At 44.4% G+C, this 17,968-nt stretch overlaps 2 protein-coding genes and 1 pseudogene across 5 annotated transcripts; 1 reads left to right on the top strand and 2 right to left on the bottom strand.

Annotated features, from left to right (window-relative positions):
* Nucleotides 1-196: 196 nt before the first annotated feature.
* On the bottom strand, nucleotides 197-10,216 carry ZDHHC16 (zinc finger DHHC-type containing 16). Of its 3 annotated transcripts, XM_023519814.1 has the most exons (13): nucleotides 10,080-10,216; nucleotides 9,599-9,776; nucleotides 5,940-5,977; nucleotides 5,448-5,695; nucleotides 5,092-5,286; nucleotides 4,854-4,942; nucleotides 4,436-4,464; nucleotides 3,675-3,808; nucleotides 3,493-3,540; nucleotides 2,564-2,649; nucleotides 1,784-1,907; nucleotides 1,509-1,579; nucleotides 197-776 (listed from the first exon to the last, which is right to left on the bottom strand). In XM_023519814.1, the coding sequence occupies exons 4-13, from the start codon at nucleotides 5,688-5,690 to the stop codon at nucleotides 662-664; spliced, it is 1,134 nt and encodes a 377-aa protein (XP_023375582.1). In that variant the 5' UTR covers nucleotides 5,691-5,695; nucleotides 5,940-5,977; nucleotides 9,599-9,776; nucleotides 10,080-10,216; the 3' UTR covers nucleotides 197-661. The 3 variants fall into 3 exon arrangements, with proteins under 3 accessions (XP_023375582.1, XP_011372299.1, XP_011372300.1); XM_011373997.2 differs by lacking the exons at nucleotides 9,599-9,776; nucleotides 10,080-10,216 and adding an exon at nucleotides 9,349-9,534; XM_011373998.2 differs by lacking the exons at nucleotides 3,493-3,540; nucleotides 9,599-9,776; nucleotides 10,080-10,216 and adding an exon at nucleotides 9,349-9,533.
* LOC111728930 lies at nucleotides 6,846-6,964 on the bottom strand (annotated as a pseudogene).
* EXOSC1 (exosome component 1) lies at nucleotides 9,636-16,371 on the top strand. Of its 2 annotated transcripts, XM_011373994.2 has the most exons (8): nucleotides 9,636-9,749; nucleotides 9,856-9,971; nucleotides 11,915-11,989; nucleotides 12,986-13,074; nucleotides 13,859-13,892; nucleotides 14,372-14,422; nucleotides 14,554-14,638; nucleotides 14,966-16,371. In XM_011373994.2, the coding sequence occupies exons 1-8, from the start codon at nucleotides 9,677-9,679 to the stop codon at nucleotides 15,070-15,072; spliced, it is 630 nt and encodes a 209-aa protein (XP_011372296.2). In that variant the 5' UTR covers nucleotides 9,636-9,676; the 3' UTR covers nucleotides 15,073-16,371. The 2 variants fall into 2 exon arrangements, with proteins under 2 accessions (XP_011372296.2, XP_023375584.1); XM_023519816.1 differs by lacking the exon at nucleotides 9,636-9,749 and having other exon boundaries at nucleotides 13,859-13,899.
* The last annotated feature ends 1,597 nt before the right edge of the window (nucleotides 16,372-17,968 follow it).

The raw sequence follows: 17,968 nt of genomic DNA, 5'->3' as shown, positions 1-17,968 counted from the left end.
AGTAGCATGTAACCAGAAGCATCGCTGTATAAGCTCAAACAGTAATGATAGGGATTAGCTAAGAATTCTTCAAGGCACCCAACCCCTCCAAGTAGGGCACAGGTGGCAGGCATTACCAGAACACCTACTCACTAGGCCTTGACCCTGACTTACTCCTTTCCTGCCCTAAAGTAGTGGCAGTGAGTGAGAAGCTACATATCTTTAAAAATCAAATACCTTTATTTTTTCTCCCTTCAGCAGCATGTGAGAAGTGGCAGTGACCTCAGCAGTAGGCCTGGTATCTTTGCCCTGTTGAGAAGCCAGGATCTCAGCTCGACCATTCAGGTGTTTTCTCAGACAAGTGGAAGAGGTGGTGGACAACCCCAGTACTGTAACCTGGAGGTTGGGGTCAGCACCCAGCGAGGTTGCTAGCTGCCTAATCTCCAGTCTTTGGCTGGAACTTCTGTTTGCCTGAGTAAAGGGACATCAGTTCTAGGATTTTCCACATCACACTTTGCTTCTGCAGTGGCCAGGAGTTAGGTCTTTGAGTTGTCCCTGCATAGTACCTAAGGCAGGCCCACTGGCTCTTTTTGCTCAAAGATTCCAAGAAGCTGTCCTTGGAGGCCTTCAAGACAACACAGGAAGCAGGACGATGCTCAAGTTGTAGCTGACACAATCCAACTCACACTGCCATCACAGAGGCTGAGTGAGCAGTCACCCAGGGAGGGGGGTCCCAGCTGATTCCATTCCCATGGGGCAGGTGACTGGAAGGTAAGAGCACTCGAGTAAGCCAATGCCTACAAGAGAAGAAAGAAATGTCTCTGAGTTCAAAAGTTCGTGGGCTTCCTGATCCTCTTTGCTTAGCAAGAATACAGCAAGGTATCTGAAGCTACCTTGGCATTAATCACAAAGGTAACAGAAGTCCTGACTTTGTCAAATAAAAGTACCCTTTGGTGCCTTGGAGGTCTTTAGAGTTTTTGAGCTAAACTTCTACGGGCCACTGCAAGCACAGTGACAACCAGAAATGTAACGAGGATGGAAAAGGAAGCGGGCAAGTACTTATGGCTGCCTACTTTCTCAGTCACTACAATTTGAAAAATGATTTCCCCTTGTCTCTTGGACTGAGGGAGCTATCTTCATTTATTGTTTTAGTATCTCTGTCACAAAAAGATTACTTCAATCCCAGTAATTATTGGCTTGAACTCCAGACACTGCCATACAAATGAGAGGTGATTGGTGGCTGCCTACCCTACCTAGAGATCCCTTCTTGAGAACAGCTTCCTCGGAATTTTATTTTGTTACCTGTAAGCCTTATCTGCTACTTAAATCACAGTGTTAGCCTTAAGCTCCTCTGGCTCAAAATGAGCAATGATCTCTATTCCTCAAGTCTAGATGTGCACTCTCTAATAATGGTAGTCACTTGCCACATGTGCATTTTTAGTGAAAATAAAAAGTTCAACTTGTCAGTACATTATCCACATTTCAAGTGCTCGTGTGGCTGGCTAGTGGCTCTAGGTGTTTTACTTTACCTTCCTGTGTCCACACCCAGGAATAACTTCCAGTTGTCCAAGCAGCCGTAGTTGTAATGATTCCTAAAAACCTAGGGCCAAGAAAAACATGTTTCTACAAAACCCTTTTACTTTATCCCCTTCTAATTTTTGAGCCTAAACTGGCTAAGCTGAAGCTCAGCCAGGCAAGTTCTGGCTTTTTATGATGCCTGCCCTAGTTGGCCCTGACCATAGCCTGTTTACAGGATGGCAGCATCAGTTACCCACCCACTGCCCCAGCCCTCAGCCCTACTCACTCTGCCCTTGGCCTGCAGCCGACGTCTCTCCTTCCTGTTGATGTGCCTTTCGATACTAGTCTCACCTCGACTGATGAGAACAGCATGCCATATAGTTAGGGCACCCAAAGCAAGTGCCACAGAACTAAGAAAGGGGACAAAGATTGGTGGGTAGCTTAGAAAGGGTTAGAAGCTATGTTTGAAATTAAGCTGAGCAATAATGATTGGCAAGGGACCTCTCTGCCTAAGTCTAATCTCCCCGCCTACTCACCCTAGATGAACTTTTACTGCACTATGTCTATATAAAAGCATCAATGAAAAAGCATCAACATGTGCTAAGAAATTGTGTGGAAGTAGGGAAATAAGTCTGTATTACTAATAAAACTGTTTTGTATTTCTTAAAATACTTACTTACATTTGAGAAACTCTGGAGGGTAGTAAAAGCACCAGGGCTGGAATAGGACAGCACAAAATTCAGATTCCAGCTCTACCATTCCTAGCTGTGTATCATGGAACAAATCACTTCACCCCTCTAATTTTCAGTTTTCCTCATCTATAAAATGTAGTCACCTGCCATCTAGGTAGGAGTTTAATTTATCTTGGCACATAACAAACAATGTCAATACCTTTAAGTGTTCCCTGCCCCAAAATGCTAAAGAAAATGAAATGCTGACTCTTTTCCAACCTAAATTAGACTAAGAAGAGCAGCAGTTCACACCAGGGATAGGTCCCTGTGGGGACCTAAAAAGGTTTTTCTGAAGTTGCCCCTCCCTTAAGCTGTCAAAAATTAGAGTTGTATACCTGCACAGGAACCAGAGGTAGACAAGACTCTTGTGAGTCACCCTTTCTCGGAAGGAGAAGGTGGGTGGTGGGGTCTGGTGATAAGTCTAAAAAAAGAAAACAGCAAAGTCTGGCTCATTTGCTCTGTTGGTCTCTACCAGAGCCCCCAGCACCTTCAGGCAGGGAAATGATCCAAGCCCAAGATGAGAAAATAGGGGGTTAAGCCACAGAGGAGTCAGGGTAGCAGCCAGATGGGTGGATCATGCCCGGCGGCATGTGAACAAACACTGGGCAGAGCAGGTCTGAACAGAATGGCAAAGCACAGGAGGAGCCGACCCTGGGCCTTTAGATCTGACAACACAAATGGGGCTCCAGGGGAAGCCACACCACTTCCCAGCTAGAAGTCCTTCACTGTGTGGCTGCACTCCCCAAGAGTGTGGACCAGACCCAAACTTAGAACGGAATGACTGAGCTCCGCTAAGGACCAAAAGAGCAGCAGAGATACAATCATTAGCCCAAGATCTGCTCAGAATAAAGAGTTTACAAGGGATGGGGAGAAGGGACGATCCAGATGCGGATGCAGACAGACCGGGAGGAAAGGATAATCAGACTGGCCAAGCTTGATATCTGTCCCCTGGAGCCCCAGTACACAGACTAACACAGACTCCTTGCTGCTCAGGCCACCACCAAGGCAGAGTCCTTGCTCAGCCCAAAGAAGGTGAAAATGGGATAGAGAGCCAAAAACTGTCATATACCAGGGACTTCCAGCTTGCCCTTGGGCCACTTAGTCTACCCAATGCAGACAGCCTTACAGAACACCCTTGATCCAGTCTCAAGCTGCCCCCTCAGCCAGTCTCTACAACTCAACCAGCAGGTGGGCCCCAGTTGCCTCAGCAACTCTATGCCCCCTGGCCTGAGCAGCAGGAGGCAGTGGGGTGGAGACAGCCCACCTGGTTGGCAACCGCCTGTAGTTTGTTCCTGTCGAGCTGTTTCATTTTCTAAGGGGATGGAAAACAGTGCTGGTTATACCCTCAGGCCTCTAGCATGGAAGTGCTACCAGCCCCACTCCTTAGGGACAGATTCCACCCCAAAGTGCTCCACTGAGCTGTCCCACTCCTAACTATGGGCTCACCTCAATGGCAGCATACGCCTCCCGGAAAAGATCCCAACTTCCGTAGCTGCAGTAGACACAGCCCAGAGTCATGAAAAAGCAGAAAGAGAAAAAGTACCGATGGTTGTAGTGGCCCACACAGTTGTTTAGCCAGGCTGGTGGGGAAAAGATTAAGGACAAGATCAAACACACGACTTTCAGGGTGTTCAGGCCTTCCTGGTTCGTCCTCACTTTGTGACTATATCACCCAAGCCCAGGGCTCCCAGTCACCAAGAACTATTTTCCAAAGGCAAGAAAACATGGGACTTTCCAGAGGTTGAGGTGAAAGTATTTAAGCTTTTCAGAGTCCTCACAAGTCTCACCAAGAAATCAGGAAAACTGAAATCCATCAGTAAAATGAACCTGCCAGTACTTCAACCTAGTTGAGGTTAACCATACATCTGTATGGGACAGCAGAAGGAGACCAATGGTTCTATCTACACTCATTGGACAACCACTGAAGCCCGAACACCTCTTTCCATCCAATAAATGTTAGCATGACAGTCTACAAAAGAAAGAGCTGTTAGATGTCTTGCTCCAAGGAGATCTGTCCCAGAGAACCTGTAAGCCTCCTGCTTCCCCCAAGAGATGGTCAGCCCCCGCAGCTCCTCTTCCACTAATTTCTCATGAACCCAGTGTTCTCTGTATCGTTATGTGAGAAGCAGTTTTGTGGCCCTTAACCCTGTGCAGTGCTCTGGAGCTAAAGAAGGCGGCCTCAGGCAGAAGAGATAATAAAAGGATACGGCAATGATGATCCATCTTCAGCACACACCTGTGAGGGAGGGACACAGGCTCTGTTACGGTGGCCAAGGTTCTTGAGATGTCAGTGCCAATCCTTTCCTACAAGGACCAGCATCCTGCTGAGGTGGAAAGGGCACAGACTTTGAAGAGAGCCAGGCCTTACTTTAAACCTTGCTTCATTGGCTACATGATACTGGATAAGGTAATTCATCTCTCTGAACCTCAGTTTCCACAAGTGGTGATAATGCCTAACTTACGGGACCATCCTGAGGACCAGGTCTCATGATACAGAGGGCACAGTGCCTGGCATGTGACAGGTGCTTCATAAATGTCTTATCAAACTCCAGGTCTAGGTTTTGCCCTAGGGCTACAGCAAAAAGGCCACAGCTGGGGTTCACGGACAGCAAAACCAAGACCCACCTATTGCAGATGCTGCAGTGATGTGTTCGGGCTGGCTTGGGGTAAATGCACTTCTTACAGATGGAGACTGTTGCGATATCATTCCTACCCTGTGCAAAGACAAAGGCATCATGACAACTATGGCAGCACCAATTTCATATCTCAAAAGATACCAAGACACTCTCCCTCCTCACTGCTGGGTGAGACTGGCTCCCAGGGCCTGCAGCCCTCCCTCCCTCAAACCCCTGTAGGGACCCACCTGGGGTGGATATCCAGGTGGAGTGGTGATGGCCTGGTAGTAATGGAAGACGATGAGGATCAGGTTCCAGTGACTATAGAAGAAATGCCAGCAGAGTCGTGGCACTGAGTAGGTTCGAAGGATGAGGGGCAGGACACATAGGTAGGCAATGGCCACGATGGAGCTGGTCAGCACGATCACCAGCACCACAAATACCTGCCAACACCAGTGAGGTCAGGTGGATGCAGTGAGAGAGCTTGCCAATGCCCAGAGTAACTCAAGAATGTCCCTGGGGTAGGGGCTGGTATGGGTTCATCAGACACATGTCCCTCTAAACCCCAAAACATCCCTCTTCCTGTTCTCTGGGCATCACTCACCACTCCACACCAGCGGATCATGTTGTCCACCAGCCAGTAGATGGGCTCAAAGGCAGCATCCACAGCAGTGTCACTGCCCCCAAAGGAGTTGTAAAGCAGGGAACGCAGGCAGACTTTGCCATAACGCCAGCGCTGTACCAGGCCCCGGAGCAGAGGGGGGCAGCGGCGCCTGGAGCCCAGCAGCAGAAGCAGGCGCAGGCAGAGGCGGGCGGGGCCCAGCAGCAGGCTCCACTGGCCCCGCATGGCTCCTAAGAGAGAACACTATTGTGAGTGGCCAGCTTGGGTCCTGTCCCTCCCTACCCTATCAGTGGGGTGAGCCTGAGCACCAGTTTAGAGGCAAACACCTAAGACTAAGGCCCAGCTAGGCCAGTCACCAGCTGTGGGAAATAGGAAAGTCACTTCACATCTCTATAGAATGTGTGGTGCCAATGTCTCAACCCAATTACAGGAGGTAGAGTCTGGAGGTTCTGAGCGGGCAGAAATCATACTTACATCACGTGGTTGTACAGCAAATCCAAGATGATGCACACCTAGAATAAAGGGCCACAGCAAAAAGGTGAAGGAGAGGTAGACAGCTCCAAGCCAAAGTAAGGTCTTTGGAGTTGTCTGTGTAGGCAGGCCACTGGGTGGAGCATGGCTAACGTGCACAAAAGTGCCCACTGTGTCTCTGTGGGCATGGCCACTGTAGCAGAGGTTTCCTGGGGTCCTTACCTGTCCTGGCCCATCAACCTACCTCCTAAAAATTGCTCTTGACCAAGGAACAGGCCAGATGGCAGGAATGAGTGCACAGCATGTGGACCTTGCACCTACCTCTGAGTCTTGGCAAAAGATACTTATACTTCCTACTCCCTCTGGGCTGATGTTATAGGCCACCAGACCCAATCTGGTAGCATGAGAGTCCTGTCTCCTGTCAGGACAATTCAACTACTCCCTACGTGACATAAGATGCTTCATTCTCCAATTCCAGTCCCAGTCACATCCCAAGGATACAGAAGCCAAGATAACTTCGGGTATTCAGAGGAGAATAACACTACCAACAGTGGGAGAGGGGCCTCTATGCTGGGCTCATGAAGACCACAAGGCCTGCCCTCTCAGTTGAGTTTTCCCTGCCCTGTTCTAGCTGAACACACAAGAGCCTTCTCTGTAGTTGCTGCCCTTGGCCCCAAGCTTCCCAACCAGCCTTCCCAGCTCTTTAGCCCTCTGCACGGTTCCTCTGCAAGTACCTTCATCTTCTCTATATGGTTTCAACCTCATCCAACAGCCACAGGAGGTCAGCTGCCCATGAATGAAGACACAGATTCTTTTTTTTTTTTTTTTAAGGTGAGGCAACCCTTGGTTCACCTGACAGATTGCAAGGACCCTGTCAGTTTACGATACTTTATTTAAAAATTTTTTTTATGCCCACAGCATCTGGTCTTCCTAGGTGGTCTCCTATCCAAGTACTAACCAGGCCCGACCCTGCTTAGCTTCTGAGATCACACGGGATCAGGCTTGTTCAGGGTAGCATGGCCATAGACAACACAGATTATTTCGATGACAGTCTCATCAACTCTGCAGATTAAAGTCCTTAGCGGAAAAGAAATTATCTGATTTTCCCCTAGGACAGAGTACTGTCCTCAGCAACTCCACTGACTTATTTAACAGGCAGCTCAAAACCCAGCAGAAACTGGAGGAGGCTGCTCCACTGTAGGGATAGTGTCAGTTCAGTAACTGGAGCAAGGTAATCTCCTTGCAAACTGGCTCATCACCACCAGAGGCCTGTCAAAAAAACCCACTTAATTATCTTCTTCCATAAGCCCTGTAATGACCTAAGGGAAAAAGAAATCCAGCAGAAAAGGCTGGCAGATAAAGACTAGACAATTCAATAGGAACCTACTCTCTGCACCAGGATAAAGAAATTGGCCATTTCCATTATTATCACCTCCTAGGAGCTAGAGAATTAAGTAGGGGAGAAAAAGGAAAAGTTCAAACTTCCTAACTCCTTTGTGTTGGACCCCTATTGTTTGGAACCATGATTTAGCTTAAAGTATGAATTTTCAAAATAGTATACAGCCACCACAATCAAATATAAGAGAGGGACAAAACATTTTACCCCATAACAAATCCAAGTGACTTCAACTGTCCAAACCACTGTTCATTCCCTTACTATGGTTAATAGTTTCCTATTTGCTAAAATACTTTTTATAGCAATAGCATGCAAATAAGACACATTCCTCATATGTCATAAACACGAATTATATAGTATCCGTCCTATCTACAAAAAAAAAAATCTTTCTTCTCAGTTTCTCCACTTTCTGGATTGTTCTCAACCACTTCCAGAATTCCTGAGCTCTACAGAAAATGCCTGCCTCAAGAACTAGACTTACCAACTCTCAGCTGCCCCACAACTTGACTACTTAGGGTTCAATTCTGCCCTTAAGTGGTTCTGTGACCTTGGGCAAATTACCAGATCCTGCCAGGACTCAATTTCCTTGTGTTCCCATTCGGTGAGGAGATAAAAAATAAAAGTTAACGTCTCTTCCAGCTCTAACCCTTTATGATTCCACACATACACTTGGTAAAGTATAAATGAAATCTTTACAGAGTGCTTAGCACAATACCTGCCTCATGGACGTGCTCAATAAATACTTGTTGAATGAATGACCTGGGATGCAGAAGTGGAGAGGCTGGTCAGATGTCTATCGGTCCTACCAATAACAGCAAGGACATTCCTGCCATTAGGATAACACTGAGTAAGTGTCTGCTGCTATCATTCTTCGTTGTTAGAATGACAGCACTTAAGAGCTAGAAGGCATTTTAGAAAACAAGTCTAATCAGAAATTAACCCAAACATGTAAACAGAAAGCTTGTAGATACAGAGCCTCAGAGCAGATTTGAGTAAACAAAGTCTGAAGCCAAGCCCCCACTCATTTTAGCTAGTGAGGTTTAGGGGCTATGGGGAAGCCAGGGAAGAGATATGTAGTCTGTGGGGCCATAACTGAACATATGGAGCTGTCATTTCAGGAAATTGAGGTAAAGCAGAATTTGAAAACCTATGTATGGGGGTGGGGAGGTAACTAGAGTGAACAGAAGAGGAAACAGGGCAAAGCACCGCTTCACTATCACCCCAAGCACAAACCTTGAACACTCTGATGCCTCAGTAGTAACCACAGGCCATAGTGACATCTGCCACCAGATTAGAGCGGATTGCAGGCCATGGCACTCTCCTCTTCCCAAGGCTCTAAGTCACCATCTGTTTCCCAAGGGAAAAACTGATGGAGGGGTGGAGGCATACACAGGAAAGGATGGATTCCAAAGCCACCAGAAGAGGAAACCGATGAAAGTCGTAGCAGATCTCATTAGGACAAAGACGCTGCTCTCGGGATGTTTGCAATCTCAAGCAGCAGGTGTCAGTCATCAGTAAGAGCAGCATTTTATTTGTGTGCAGACTTCCCTTCCAGACTAACATGCTAGGAAAAGAAAAAGTTAAGGATGGGCCCACACGACTCTTGAAGAGTATCCGACAGTAAGAGAAGCTGCAGTTACAAAAACTGGAAAAATGTTTTGTTTCTCAGTATGGGTGACATGGTCAAAGTGCGATGGACTGGAAGTCAAAAAACTTGGGCTCCTCTTTGCGCTCTACCTTAAACTATTTTCGAGACACTGGGCAATTTAAATTCTATCTCTGGATTTGAGTTTGCAAATCTGTGAAATGGGCGAGATGGGTTGGTTGGCCTCTTTCCATCTTCGCGTGTTACGGCTGCCCGGAGGGTGCACTCTACCCAGCTCCAGCAGGGCGCGGACGCGCAGGGCTGGGCGAGCAGATAGCAGGAAGCTGGGCTCACTATAAGGCCCCGGAACAGGGCCCGACCCTAGAAAAAGGGACAGGACTGGGGAGCAAAGGCCGCAGCTTCGCTCTTACCTGCCGCCTGCTGACTCCCCAATCAGCTAAATCGATCCCGCAACCTCTGCTCACTGCCACCTGGTCCAGCTCCGCGCCCTGGGCGGGCCCGGCTCAATCCAGCCAACCATGACCTGCCGCCCACAGAACCAGCGGGCAGACCTAGACCCGCCGAGAGCCCATTCTCAACCACAGGCGCAAGCGCAAGCGCCGGCATTCCGGAGCCCCGCCCCCGGAGTCGCCCCAGGGCAACCTGGGAAATGTAGTTTACCTTTCATTAAGTTGCCGGCGGTCATGTGCCAGGCGCACCAATTGGCTTGTTTCTTACTGAGGAACTGGATTTTGGCCAATGAGAAGTCGGCTTTGTTTTTCTCGGTGTTTGGTGGCAGTCATGGCGCCACCCGTGAGGTACTGCATCCCTGGTAAGTGAACGGTTCCCATAGCGAATCCTGGATAGGGACGGAGGAAGGAAGGCTGGATGGCCAACAGCTTCTGGGCACCCGTGGTTGATGCAGTGTTTTTCTTCAGGCGAACGTCTGTGTAACTTGGAGGAGGGCAGCCCGGGCAGCGGCACCTACACCCGGCACGGCTACATCTTTTCGTCGCTTGCTGGCTGCATGACGAAGAGCAGCGAGAACGGCGCGGTAAAGAGGGCGGTTTCCTGTCTCCTGTGTCTCTGCCTTTCCCTTAGGCTGACCTTGATTCCGCGGTCCTTAGACAGTGATACTGCGGACGCGTCTTTAGTTTCTCACCATTAGAAGAGTTGGTCTGTTATGTTTCATCCAGCTGTGGTCCCTGCTGCTGAGAATTTATTTAGCCTGCACAGACCAGTTGTGTTGGTTTCGCTCGGCTGTGTTGCTGACACTCAGGGGAGGAAGTTGGAGGAAGAACAGAGGCGAGCTCAGCGCTCCAGTGCGCTGAATCCTGTCTGAATCCTCTCTGGCTTCATCCATTGGCCAAAATCCACCTCACTCTGCAGTCTAGTTATATACAGGCTTCTTTCAATGTCGCTAATGCGCTAAGTTCTCTCCTACCACAGAGCCTTTGTACGAACGCCGTCTGTACAGAACATGCGCCTCTCCTCCTTAGCCCATTGAATTTTACCTGTCCTTCAGATAGCCTAATCCTCACTTTCTCAGGGAAGACCTCCTAGGCCTATTAGTTGAGAAAAGGAGTTTTGTTTTTTTATTTATTGTTTCTCTTGTTAAACACTCACGAAGAATTGTATCCCTTTCCTTCCAAGCACTTACCTCAGCATATAATTAAACACTCAGTTGTATGTCCCCATTAGACTCTTCCCCTACTAGACTCAAGATCATTAAAGCAGGCCTCACCACCATACCTTCAGCGCCTAGCACAAGATAACTGCTCAATTATTGTTTGTTGAATGCATGAGTAATACTATGCTCCCTAGTTCTGGAGGCCGATCTAGGATTAACTCAGGGTCAGATAAGCAGTCTTTGAAGGAGCAGCTTAAGGACAGGTAGCAGAGTAGAAAGAAGATTCAGAGTGAGAACACAGGTACTGGCTAACTAGACCTTGATTCTGCTTTAAGTAAGAAACAAACTCTCTGGCTTTAGGTTCTTCCTCATCTGTAAAATGAGAGGCTTTTTATTTAATCAGTTTGGGAATTTCCTTAACATTCCTAAATTTGTTTATTTCATAGATGTAGATATCTGTTGACCATGTTCATGTGCCAGGCTAAGTGCTGACCTCTAGGGGTATGGTAATGAGCCAAATACACATGGTCTTTGCTATTAAGGGGCACAGACACAAATTGTAAACAAGTAAATGCTCAAATGAATATATGGTTACAAAGGAGATGACTGCTTTAAAAGAATACTACAGGGTATCATGAGAACATATCGAAGGCAAATCCGTCCTAGTCAGCAGAAATGACATTTAACAAGAATCTGAAGGATACATAAGAGTTGGATGGGTGGAGAGGGCTCTGTCCTGGCAGAAAGAACAGGTTGAACAGAGGTTCTGAGATAGGAGGAAATTCAGTGGGTTGAAGAAACTGAAAGAAGGCCAGGAGAACTGAAGCATAGTGAATGAAGGAGAAATTAATGAAAGATGAGGTTCAAAAATACTATCTAATTCCAACATCCAATACTTTGCTCAAAGAGAAAACTCTACAAGTATTCTCTTGAACTAGAAGTAAACAAGTGTGGACACTATTATATAACATTTATTTGGAAATTCTAGCCTGTACTATAAAAAAAAAATAGAAGCAGTATAGCTTTGGAAGAAAGAGTCAAATTATCTATGAATACAGGCAATATAGTTGTATACCAAGAAATTCCAAAGAAAATCACCAAAAACTTGTTAGAACTAATCTGAAATGGTTAGATTATGTCTTCTAGCAGTATTCTTCCTGTGGCCCCTTGGTCCTCCTACTTTCTAAAATTTCTAAGGCTTTCTGCTCTGGGCTACAAATGAGTCTGTAGTCCACCTGTCCTCGTAACTTCAGTTGCGGACCACAGCATTTACATCACTCTCAAACCACAAATACCTGTACCCAAACTTAGCCAGGATACTCATGTGTCGTTGGGTTTTTTTGTTTGTTTTTTTTTAAATTTTGTAGCTTCCTGTCGTGTCCGTGATGAGAGAAACAGAGTCCCAATTACTGCCAGATGTGGGGGCTATTGTAACCTGTAAGGTAAGTTAGTCCTAACCTCTCAGCTTAGGACAACCATCTAATGCTGAAATGATCTTTGTAGAACTGCAAATGTTCAGTACGGTAGCCACTAGCCACATAGGGCCATTTAAATTTAAGCAAATTAAAATTTTAAATTTATTCATCAGTTCCACTAGCTGCATTTCAAGTGCTTAATAGCCACATGTGGTTAGTGGCTGCCATATTGGTCAACACGGAACATTTCTGTCATCACAGAAAGTTTTACTGGACTGTGCTCATCTAGAGATTTCTAGGATAATGATGAATGTAGCCAAGTTCAGTCTTGCATAGTTTTTTCACAGAGCTGGTTCCCTGAGTATGTAGTTTTACCTGCGTCTAGGAAACAGAAGCACAGAAGGGAGGTATGGAGGTCTATTTTTGAACATCTGAAGTGAGACCTCTTTCTGCAGAGAAGCAAAAGACTTTACTATTATAGCATCCTTATTACATGTAAAGTCTTTTAAGGCGTTTCATGGGAAGTAGAAATTAATGCTATAATGATCAGTAACTGTAATATATCATCCCAGATTAAATTAACTTGGAGCTCTTAGTTTCTTTCTTTATAAGTTGCTCCAGTGGAAAATCTATGTGTGACTGTGAAAATAACTGGTGAGGGAATGATCCAGATATTATGCAACAGCTAAAATGTAGACTTAAATTCTGTCCACTTATACAGGACTTTGTTAAAGGTGTAGATTTGCTATAATGCCCTGTGTCTATTTATGTTAGACTTCTGTATTTTTTAGAATCCATACCATATTACTTCTTTTAATTCGTGTAGTAACTCAGTTGGCCAGAATGGCTCTTAGCTGTTTTATATCTGTCACTTATGCAGGGATAAGTAGGAGTTAACTTGCCTTAAATTCTATACTTAGTAGAGTTGCTTGGGTGAAAATCCTGGTCATTCACCCAGAGTTGCTGCCTCCTTGAGCTGACAACTGCTAACATTCCAATGATGATCTTTTCTCTATTCCACAGGTCTCTAGCATCAATTCGCGCTTTGCCAAAGTACACATCCTATATGTGGGGTCCACACCACTTAAGAACTCTTTTCGAGGAACTATTCGGTAAGAAGTGTTCCTATGTTCAAATTTGCCTCAGTACCCCGAATGAGATTGAAATTTTTAGGAATAATTACAGTTCCTACTCCTGCTTATCCTCTTAGTGCTTCGATTCACCCCAGGTAGTATTTAAAGAAAATACTATACTATATGAGTTAGGACAAAAGGAAAAGTTAATGAGATAGGGCTTAAGAATATAGCAAAAAAGAATTGAGCTAAACTGGAGATTAGCAGTGTGGGATGATTCATATCAAAGTAGATAGCATTTTAGGAAATACCTTCCTTTCCCGAATGTAATATAAATTAAACCCAAGGATTGTAGGACACTGCAAAGGTTAATGGGTGAAATGGTAGATTCCCGCCGCCGCCGCCCCGCCCCTCCCCCCCCCCATGGCTTCTTTGAGAAGAGACAATTTTCGTGAGCCAGGTAATTTAATTTCTGAGGCCCTTTCCAGCTTCACGATTCCGTGTGATTCTATAGTGCTTCTATTCAAGCTCTCCTATGGCAACAAAGTTCCTTATCCTTTCTTACCAAATCTGATCTGCTTTTCTGTAATCAGATTTATTGATACTGCTGCTCTGTGTAATCCAAGAATGGAAAATGTGGTTTTCTCTCACTGAGGCCTGATGATGCTTCTCCACCCTGCTCCTCTGAGCGACAGCTGGGTCCCAATTATAGCTTGTTCTCTCTGCTCTTGTAGCTCTTTGTCTGCTGGGCGGCTTCAGGATAATTCTTTCTCAGAGATAATTAATTTTTCTGTTCATTTTTTCTGTTCTTTTTTTTTTATAGCAAGGAAGATGTCCGAGCTACTGAAAAAGACAAGGTTGTTGGTTGGTTCTTTTTTTTTTTTTCCCATGGCTTTGGGAATCTCAATCCTTTTAAATTATGCCAGTGAATATCAAAGATCTGTGGGAATAGAGTCCAAAGAATTTGAAGGTGTTCCCTGCCGGAAAGTGTGGAATTTACATCACTGTCACTTTCCATATGATTTTTGTCTAGTTTACTCTTTGCTTTGAAGCCAGGTATTTATTCATTGCTGTTCCCTCAGACTTACTCTGGACCCTTTCAGAGCCATTTATAGTACCTTTTGCCCAAGTCAGATTCCTGATCAGATTACTGGATCCAGAATCTTTCGTGTATATGATGATGCTTTAAAAGCAATAGAAGTTGTTGATTGACTTGAGTAATGATGACTTATACCCTCTGGTATTAGAAAGTAGGCTGGCTGTACCAGAGGGGTTAATAGTTTCAGGTAGACCTGATCTAGAGCTTTCACTTAACATTCCTGTTCTTTCTTTACAGGTTGAAATTTATAAGAGTTTCCGCCCAGGCGACATTGTCTTGGCCAAAGTGGTATCCTTTATTCCCAGCAGACTTGTGGTCCTTTGTTAAAAGAAGTAATGGAAGTAGAGAAACAACTGAAGTGGCTGTAGGAGGGAAGACTTATAACCCTTCATTTTCCTTCACCAATAATATGTGACCAGATCTCCCTAGGTGACGCACAGTCCAACTACCTCCTGACCACTGCTGAAAATGAGCTAGGGGTGGTGGTGGCACACAGTGAATCAGGTGAGTTGGTTCATGTTTCCACATGCTTACCTATTGTTGGGAGCTACGGTTTAATCCATTGTTCTCCTTCATTTCCCTTGTTTTAGAATTGTTTAGGAAGCTGTATGAATGTATATATTTACTACTGAGATTAGAATGATTCTGTTTATGTAAATCTATAAATATTCCTCCATAAGTCAGTAGAATAAACAAGTTTTTTTTTTTTTCTGTATGAGGTGAGATTCACTAGGTAGTTTGGTGACATTTCACTTCATACCCAGCTGAAAAGAGAATGATCTCAGGCAAATATTTGGGGTACCAGCTCCAATACCAACTTTTCCCTTTTAGGTGTCCAGATGGTTCCCATCAGCTGGTGTGAGATGCAGTGCCCTAAGACCCACACTAAAGAATTCCGGAAAGTGGCCCGAGTACAGCCTGAATTTTTGCAGACCTAAGAAGTCACAGTTTACCCCAAGGAGGGGTAAGCTGTTTCCAAGAGTACATGTATGAAAGTTACAGTAAGGTGCTGTTGTCTTTATTCAAACATCTGGAGTCAGCCCCCAACCACCTTTAGAAAAGTCCGAGACTTCCTATGTAGGTGAGACATTTTTCTTGTAAACCTTTCAGTGGATTTCATTCTTTTGAGTGAAAAATTTCTTTTTTGGAGGCTCCATAAACAAAATGTATAAAATGTTGGAAATAGCCTATTCCTTCTGACAATCTTATAAATACGTATTTTTTTGCTGTGACAAAAAACAAACAAAAAACCCTTTTTATTAAAAGGATTTTATGGTTTCTGTTGTCTTGAGTAGGGGAAGGAATCTAAACTGTGTCATGACTTGGAGCAGAGGTTTGCCTGATGGCACCCATTAACTGACATGTGTCAAGTGCTTGCTTGCTCTGGACAAAGCCTAATCTCTTATCTTTTTGTTTTTTTATGTTCTCTTTTAAATACTCTGCTAATTGTATACTTATATGTGTCAGGCACTGGGTCAAGCACTTTTCCTCCCCATTTAGTGAGGTTATGGTTTAGTGCAAAACATAGGACACATGGTGATTCAGGTAGCATTTTAGTAGTTCTGAAAGTAACTTGGTAAACAGTATAACTTGATATAGTGGGTGCTCTAGGAAACGTTTTTTAAATCTGAATTGAAAAGAGGGACAGCACTATCACGTGAGGTGGCCAGGCAAGGATTTGTGACATGAGGTAAAAGGAATTAATGTAGAAAAGTGAAGATATATTCAAGGCAGAAAGGGAAGCTCAGATGAAGGGCAGAAGCAAGAATGAACACATAAGTTTGAGAATGAGGAAGGCATGAGGGTTAGGCATGGAGAAATTGCAAAGGGAATGGAAGGAACAGTGAATTATGTTACCCCTTGAGATGTTATTCAAGGAGCCCATGTCTCCTGTGTTGTGACAGTGGTTGAGGGTAAGCTTTGGAGTCAGCCCAAATAGATTTGCATCCTCTAGTTCTAGCCTTGAGCAGGTTAGGTGGTTTTGTTTTTTTAATTGAAATTTTTGAGATAATGGTAGGTCCACTTGTAGTTTTAAGAAATGATACAGAGAGATCCCTTGTACACTTTGCCGAGTTTCCCCCAATGGTGACGTTTTGCAAAATTATACTATAACAATCAGGACGTTGACATTGATACTTGAGCAAGTTATTTTTTATTTCTTTGTTTCAGCTGGAATAGTATGACCGTATAAGATTATTATGAGGAAGAAATGCATAAAAATGCTCAATATATACCAATATTGTTGTAGTTTATTATTATTATATGTCTGGTTACCTTCAATGAAGTACCTACTAAATGCTAGACCATATGCTGGACACTTAGATGTAGCTTGTTTAATCAGTCCCCTAATGGTAGGTATTATAAAACTTTACAGATTTTTCTTTTACAATGCTGCAGGGAAAAGCCATCTGCCATATATCTATGCATGCCTGTGATTCTTCTATAACACATTTCTAGAAGTGAAATGCTGAGTTAAAGAATATGCACATTTTAAACTTTGGTTAGATTCTCCCTGTTGTCTTGCAGAAAGATGCTACCAATTCTCTCAAGAATGTTAGCCATTTTACTTATCTCGGAACTTCACAGTGACCCTGGAAAGTAGCAATCATTTCCATTTTATAAAGAAGTAAACTAAGACTTAGAAAAATTAACTTGCCCTAAGTCCACAGACATCAAGTGGCAGAAATGTTCAAACCCAGGTCTGTCTTACTGTAAAGCCCAGGTGTTCTCTGTACAGGTGCCTTTTTCAAGCATTGAACAGAATGGTGGGCATGTAATTAGAGGCTTTCTAAATTGACAATGGTTCATTAATTGTGAGTGCTTATAAACATCATTCATTTAGTAAATATATATTGAACAACTACTTTGCCCACTACTGTTCCAGAAACTAGGGGGTAAAGCAGTGAAGAAAGAATCCTTTTCTTGTGGAGCTAACATTTTAGTGGGGGAAGACATAAAGAAGAGCATTTAAAATAATTGGATTATAGCCTTCTCTGATTACTGCAGGCCAAGTTGGATGTTCTCATCCTTAACCATCCAGTAGTGTATTACAAGTTAGTTAGGTTCCTGTCCCACCTCCTAGCCTGAGCTTTTAGGGCAAGATTCTCTTACCTTTGACTCTCCAGTTCTTGGTACTATGACTCACACATAGAAAATGCCTCACACATAGAAAATGCTCAATAAAAAATTTGAGTGCATTCAGAGCTGACTGAACAGCTATACCAAAACAGCGATGTTTAGTAACAGTGATATTTGCTAATCTGAAATTGGTTCTAGAAGCAAGGAGAATATTCTTTGTGCCTTGGAATAGTGGTTCTCAGCCTAGGTTATATAAACTTCAAAACTGCCTATAAAGCTCTAAAGGTGGAGGGATAAAAAAAAAAAAAAGAAAGAAAGAAACCAAGTGCCCTAGTTCTGCCCCTGAATTTCATGGGTGAACCCAAAGCAGATGGTTCGGTTTTTCCCAGCTCCTTGAGTGATTCTGATGTGCTTTCTTGGTTAAGAAGCACTGTCTCTGAGGGATGGTAATTGTTGGCCTCCTAGTGGTAATGGTAAATGATGCTGGCTGTTATTTTCCTGCCCACATGGCAGTTCTAGACAGAACTTTTCCAACTGCAAGGAATGGAGACTGCTGTAAACTCAAGAGATGTCAGGACACAGAGTAACATTAATCCTAACTGATCCAGTCTGACTTGGGTCAAGAGCACTTGTTCAAACAAAACTTAGACCAAGTAGGTTTAAGATTCAGTACAGGCTAAGTAAACTAACATCCAGCAGACTGTTGGTGACTTAAATTACCAAAGGTCTTCCTAGGGTTACTTCCTAGGGTAGAGC

This window comes from Pteropus vampyrus, unplaced genomic scaffold (assembly GCF_000151845.1).
Source record: "Pteropus vampyrus isolate Shadow unplaced genomic scaffold, Pvam_2.0 Scaffold238, whole genome shotgun sequence".
Taxonomy (NCBI): Eukaryota; Metazoa; Chordata; class Mammalia; order Chiroptera; family Pteropodidae; genus Pteropus; species Pteropus vampyrus.
This window is presented reverse-complemented; position numbering and strand designations above follow the sequence as displayed.

What these genes read in the sequence shown, in the direction of transcription:
- ZDHHC16 (XM_023519814.1), bottom strand. Translation starts at nt 5,690, where the DNA reads ATGCGGGGCCAGTGGAGCCTGCTGCTGGGCCCCGCCCGCCTCTGCCTG. An exon ending in GAAGATGGATCATCATTGCC is followed by an intron (nt 3,809 to 4,435) that starts GTATCCTTTTAT and finishes TTTCCCCACCAG; the next exon opens with CCTGGCTAAACAACTGTGTG. An exon ending in GGCTGCAGGCCAAGGGCAGA is followed by an intron (nt 1,580 to 1,783) that starts GTGAGTAGGGCT and finishes TCTTGGCCCTAG; the next exon opens with GTTTTTAGGAATCATTACAA.
- EXOSC1 (XM_011373994.2), top strand. Translation starts at nt 9,677, where the DNA reads ATGAGAAGTCGGCTTTGTTTTTCTCGGTGTTTGGTGGCAGTCATGGCG. An exon ending in TCTTTTCGAGGAACTATTCG is followed by an intron (nt 13,075 to 13,858) that starts GTAAGAAGTGTT and finishes TTTTTTTTATAG; the next exon opens with CAAGGAAGATGTCCGAGCTA. An exon ending in GGTGGCACACAGTGAATCAG is followed by an intron (nt 14,639 to 14,965) that starts GTGAGTTGGTTC and finishes TTTCCCTTTTAG; the next exon opens with GTGTCCAGATGGTTCCCATC.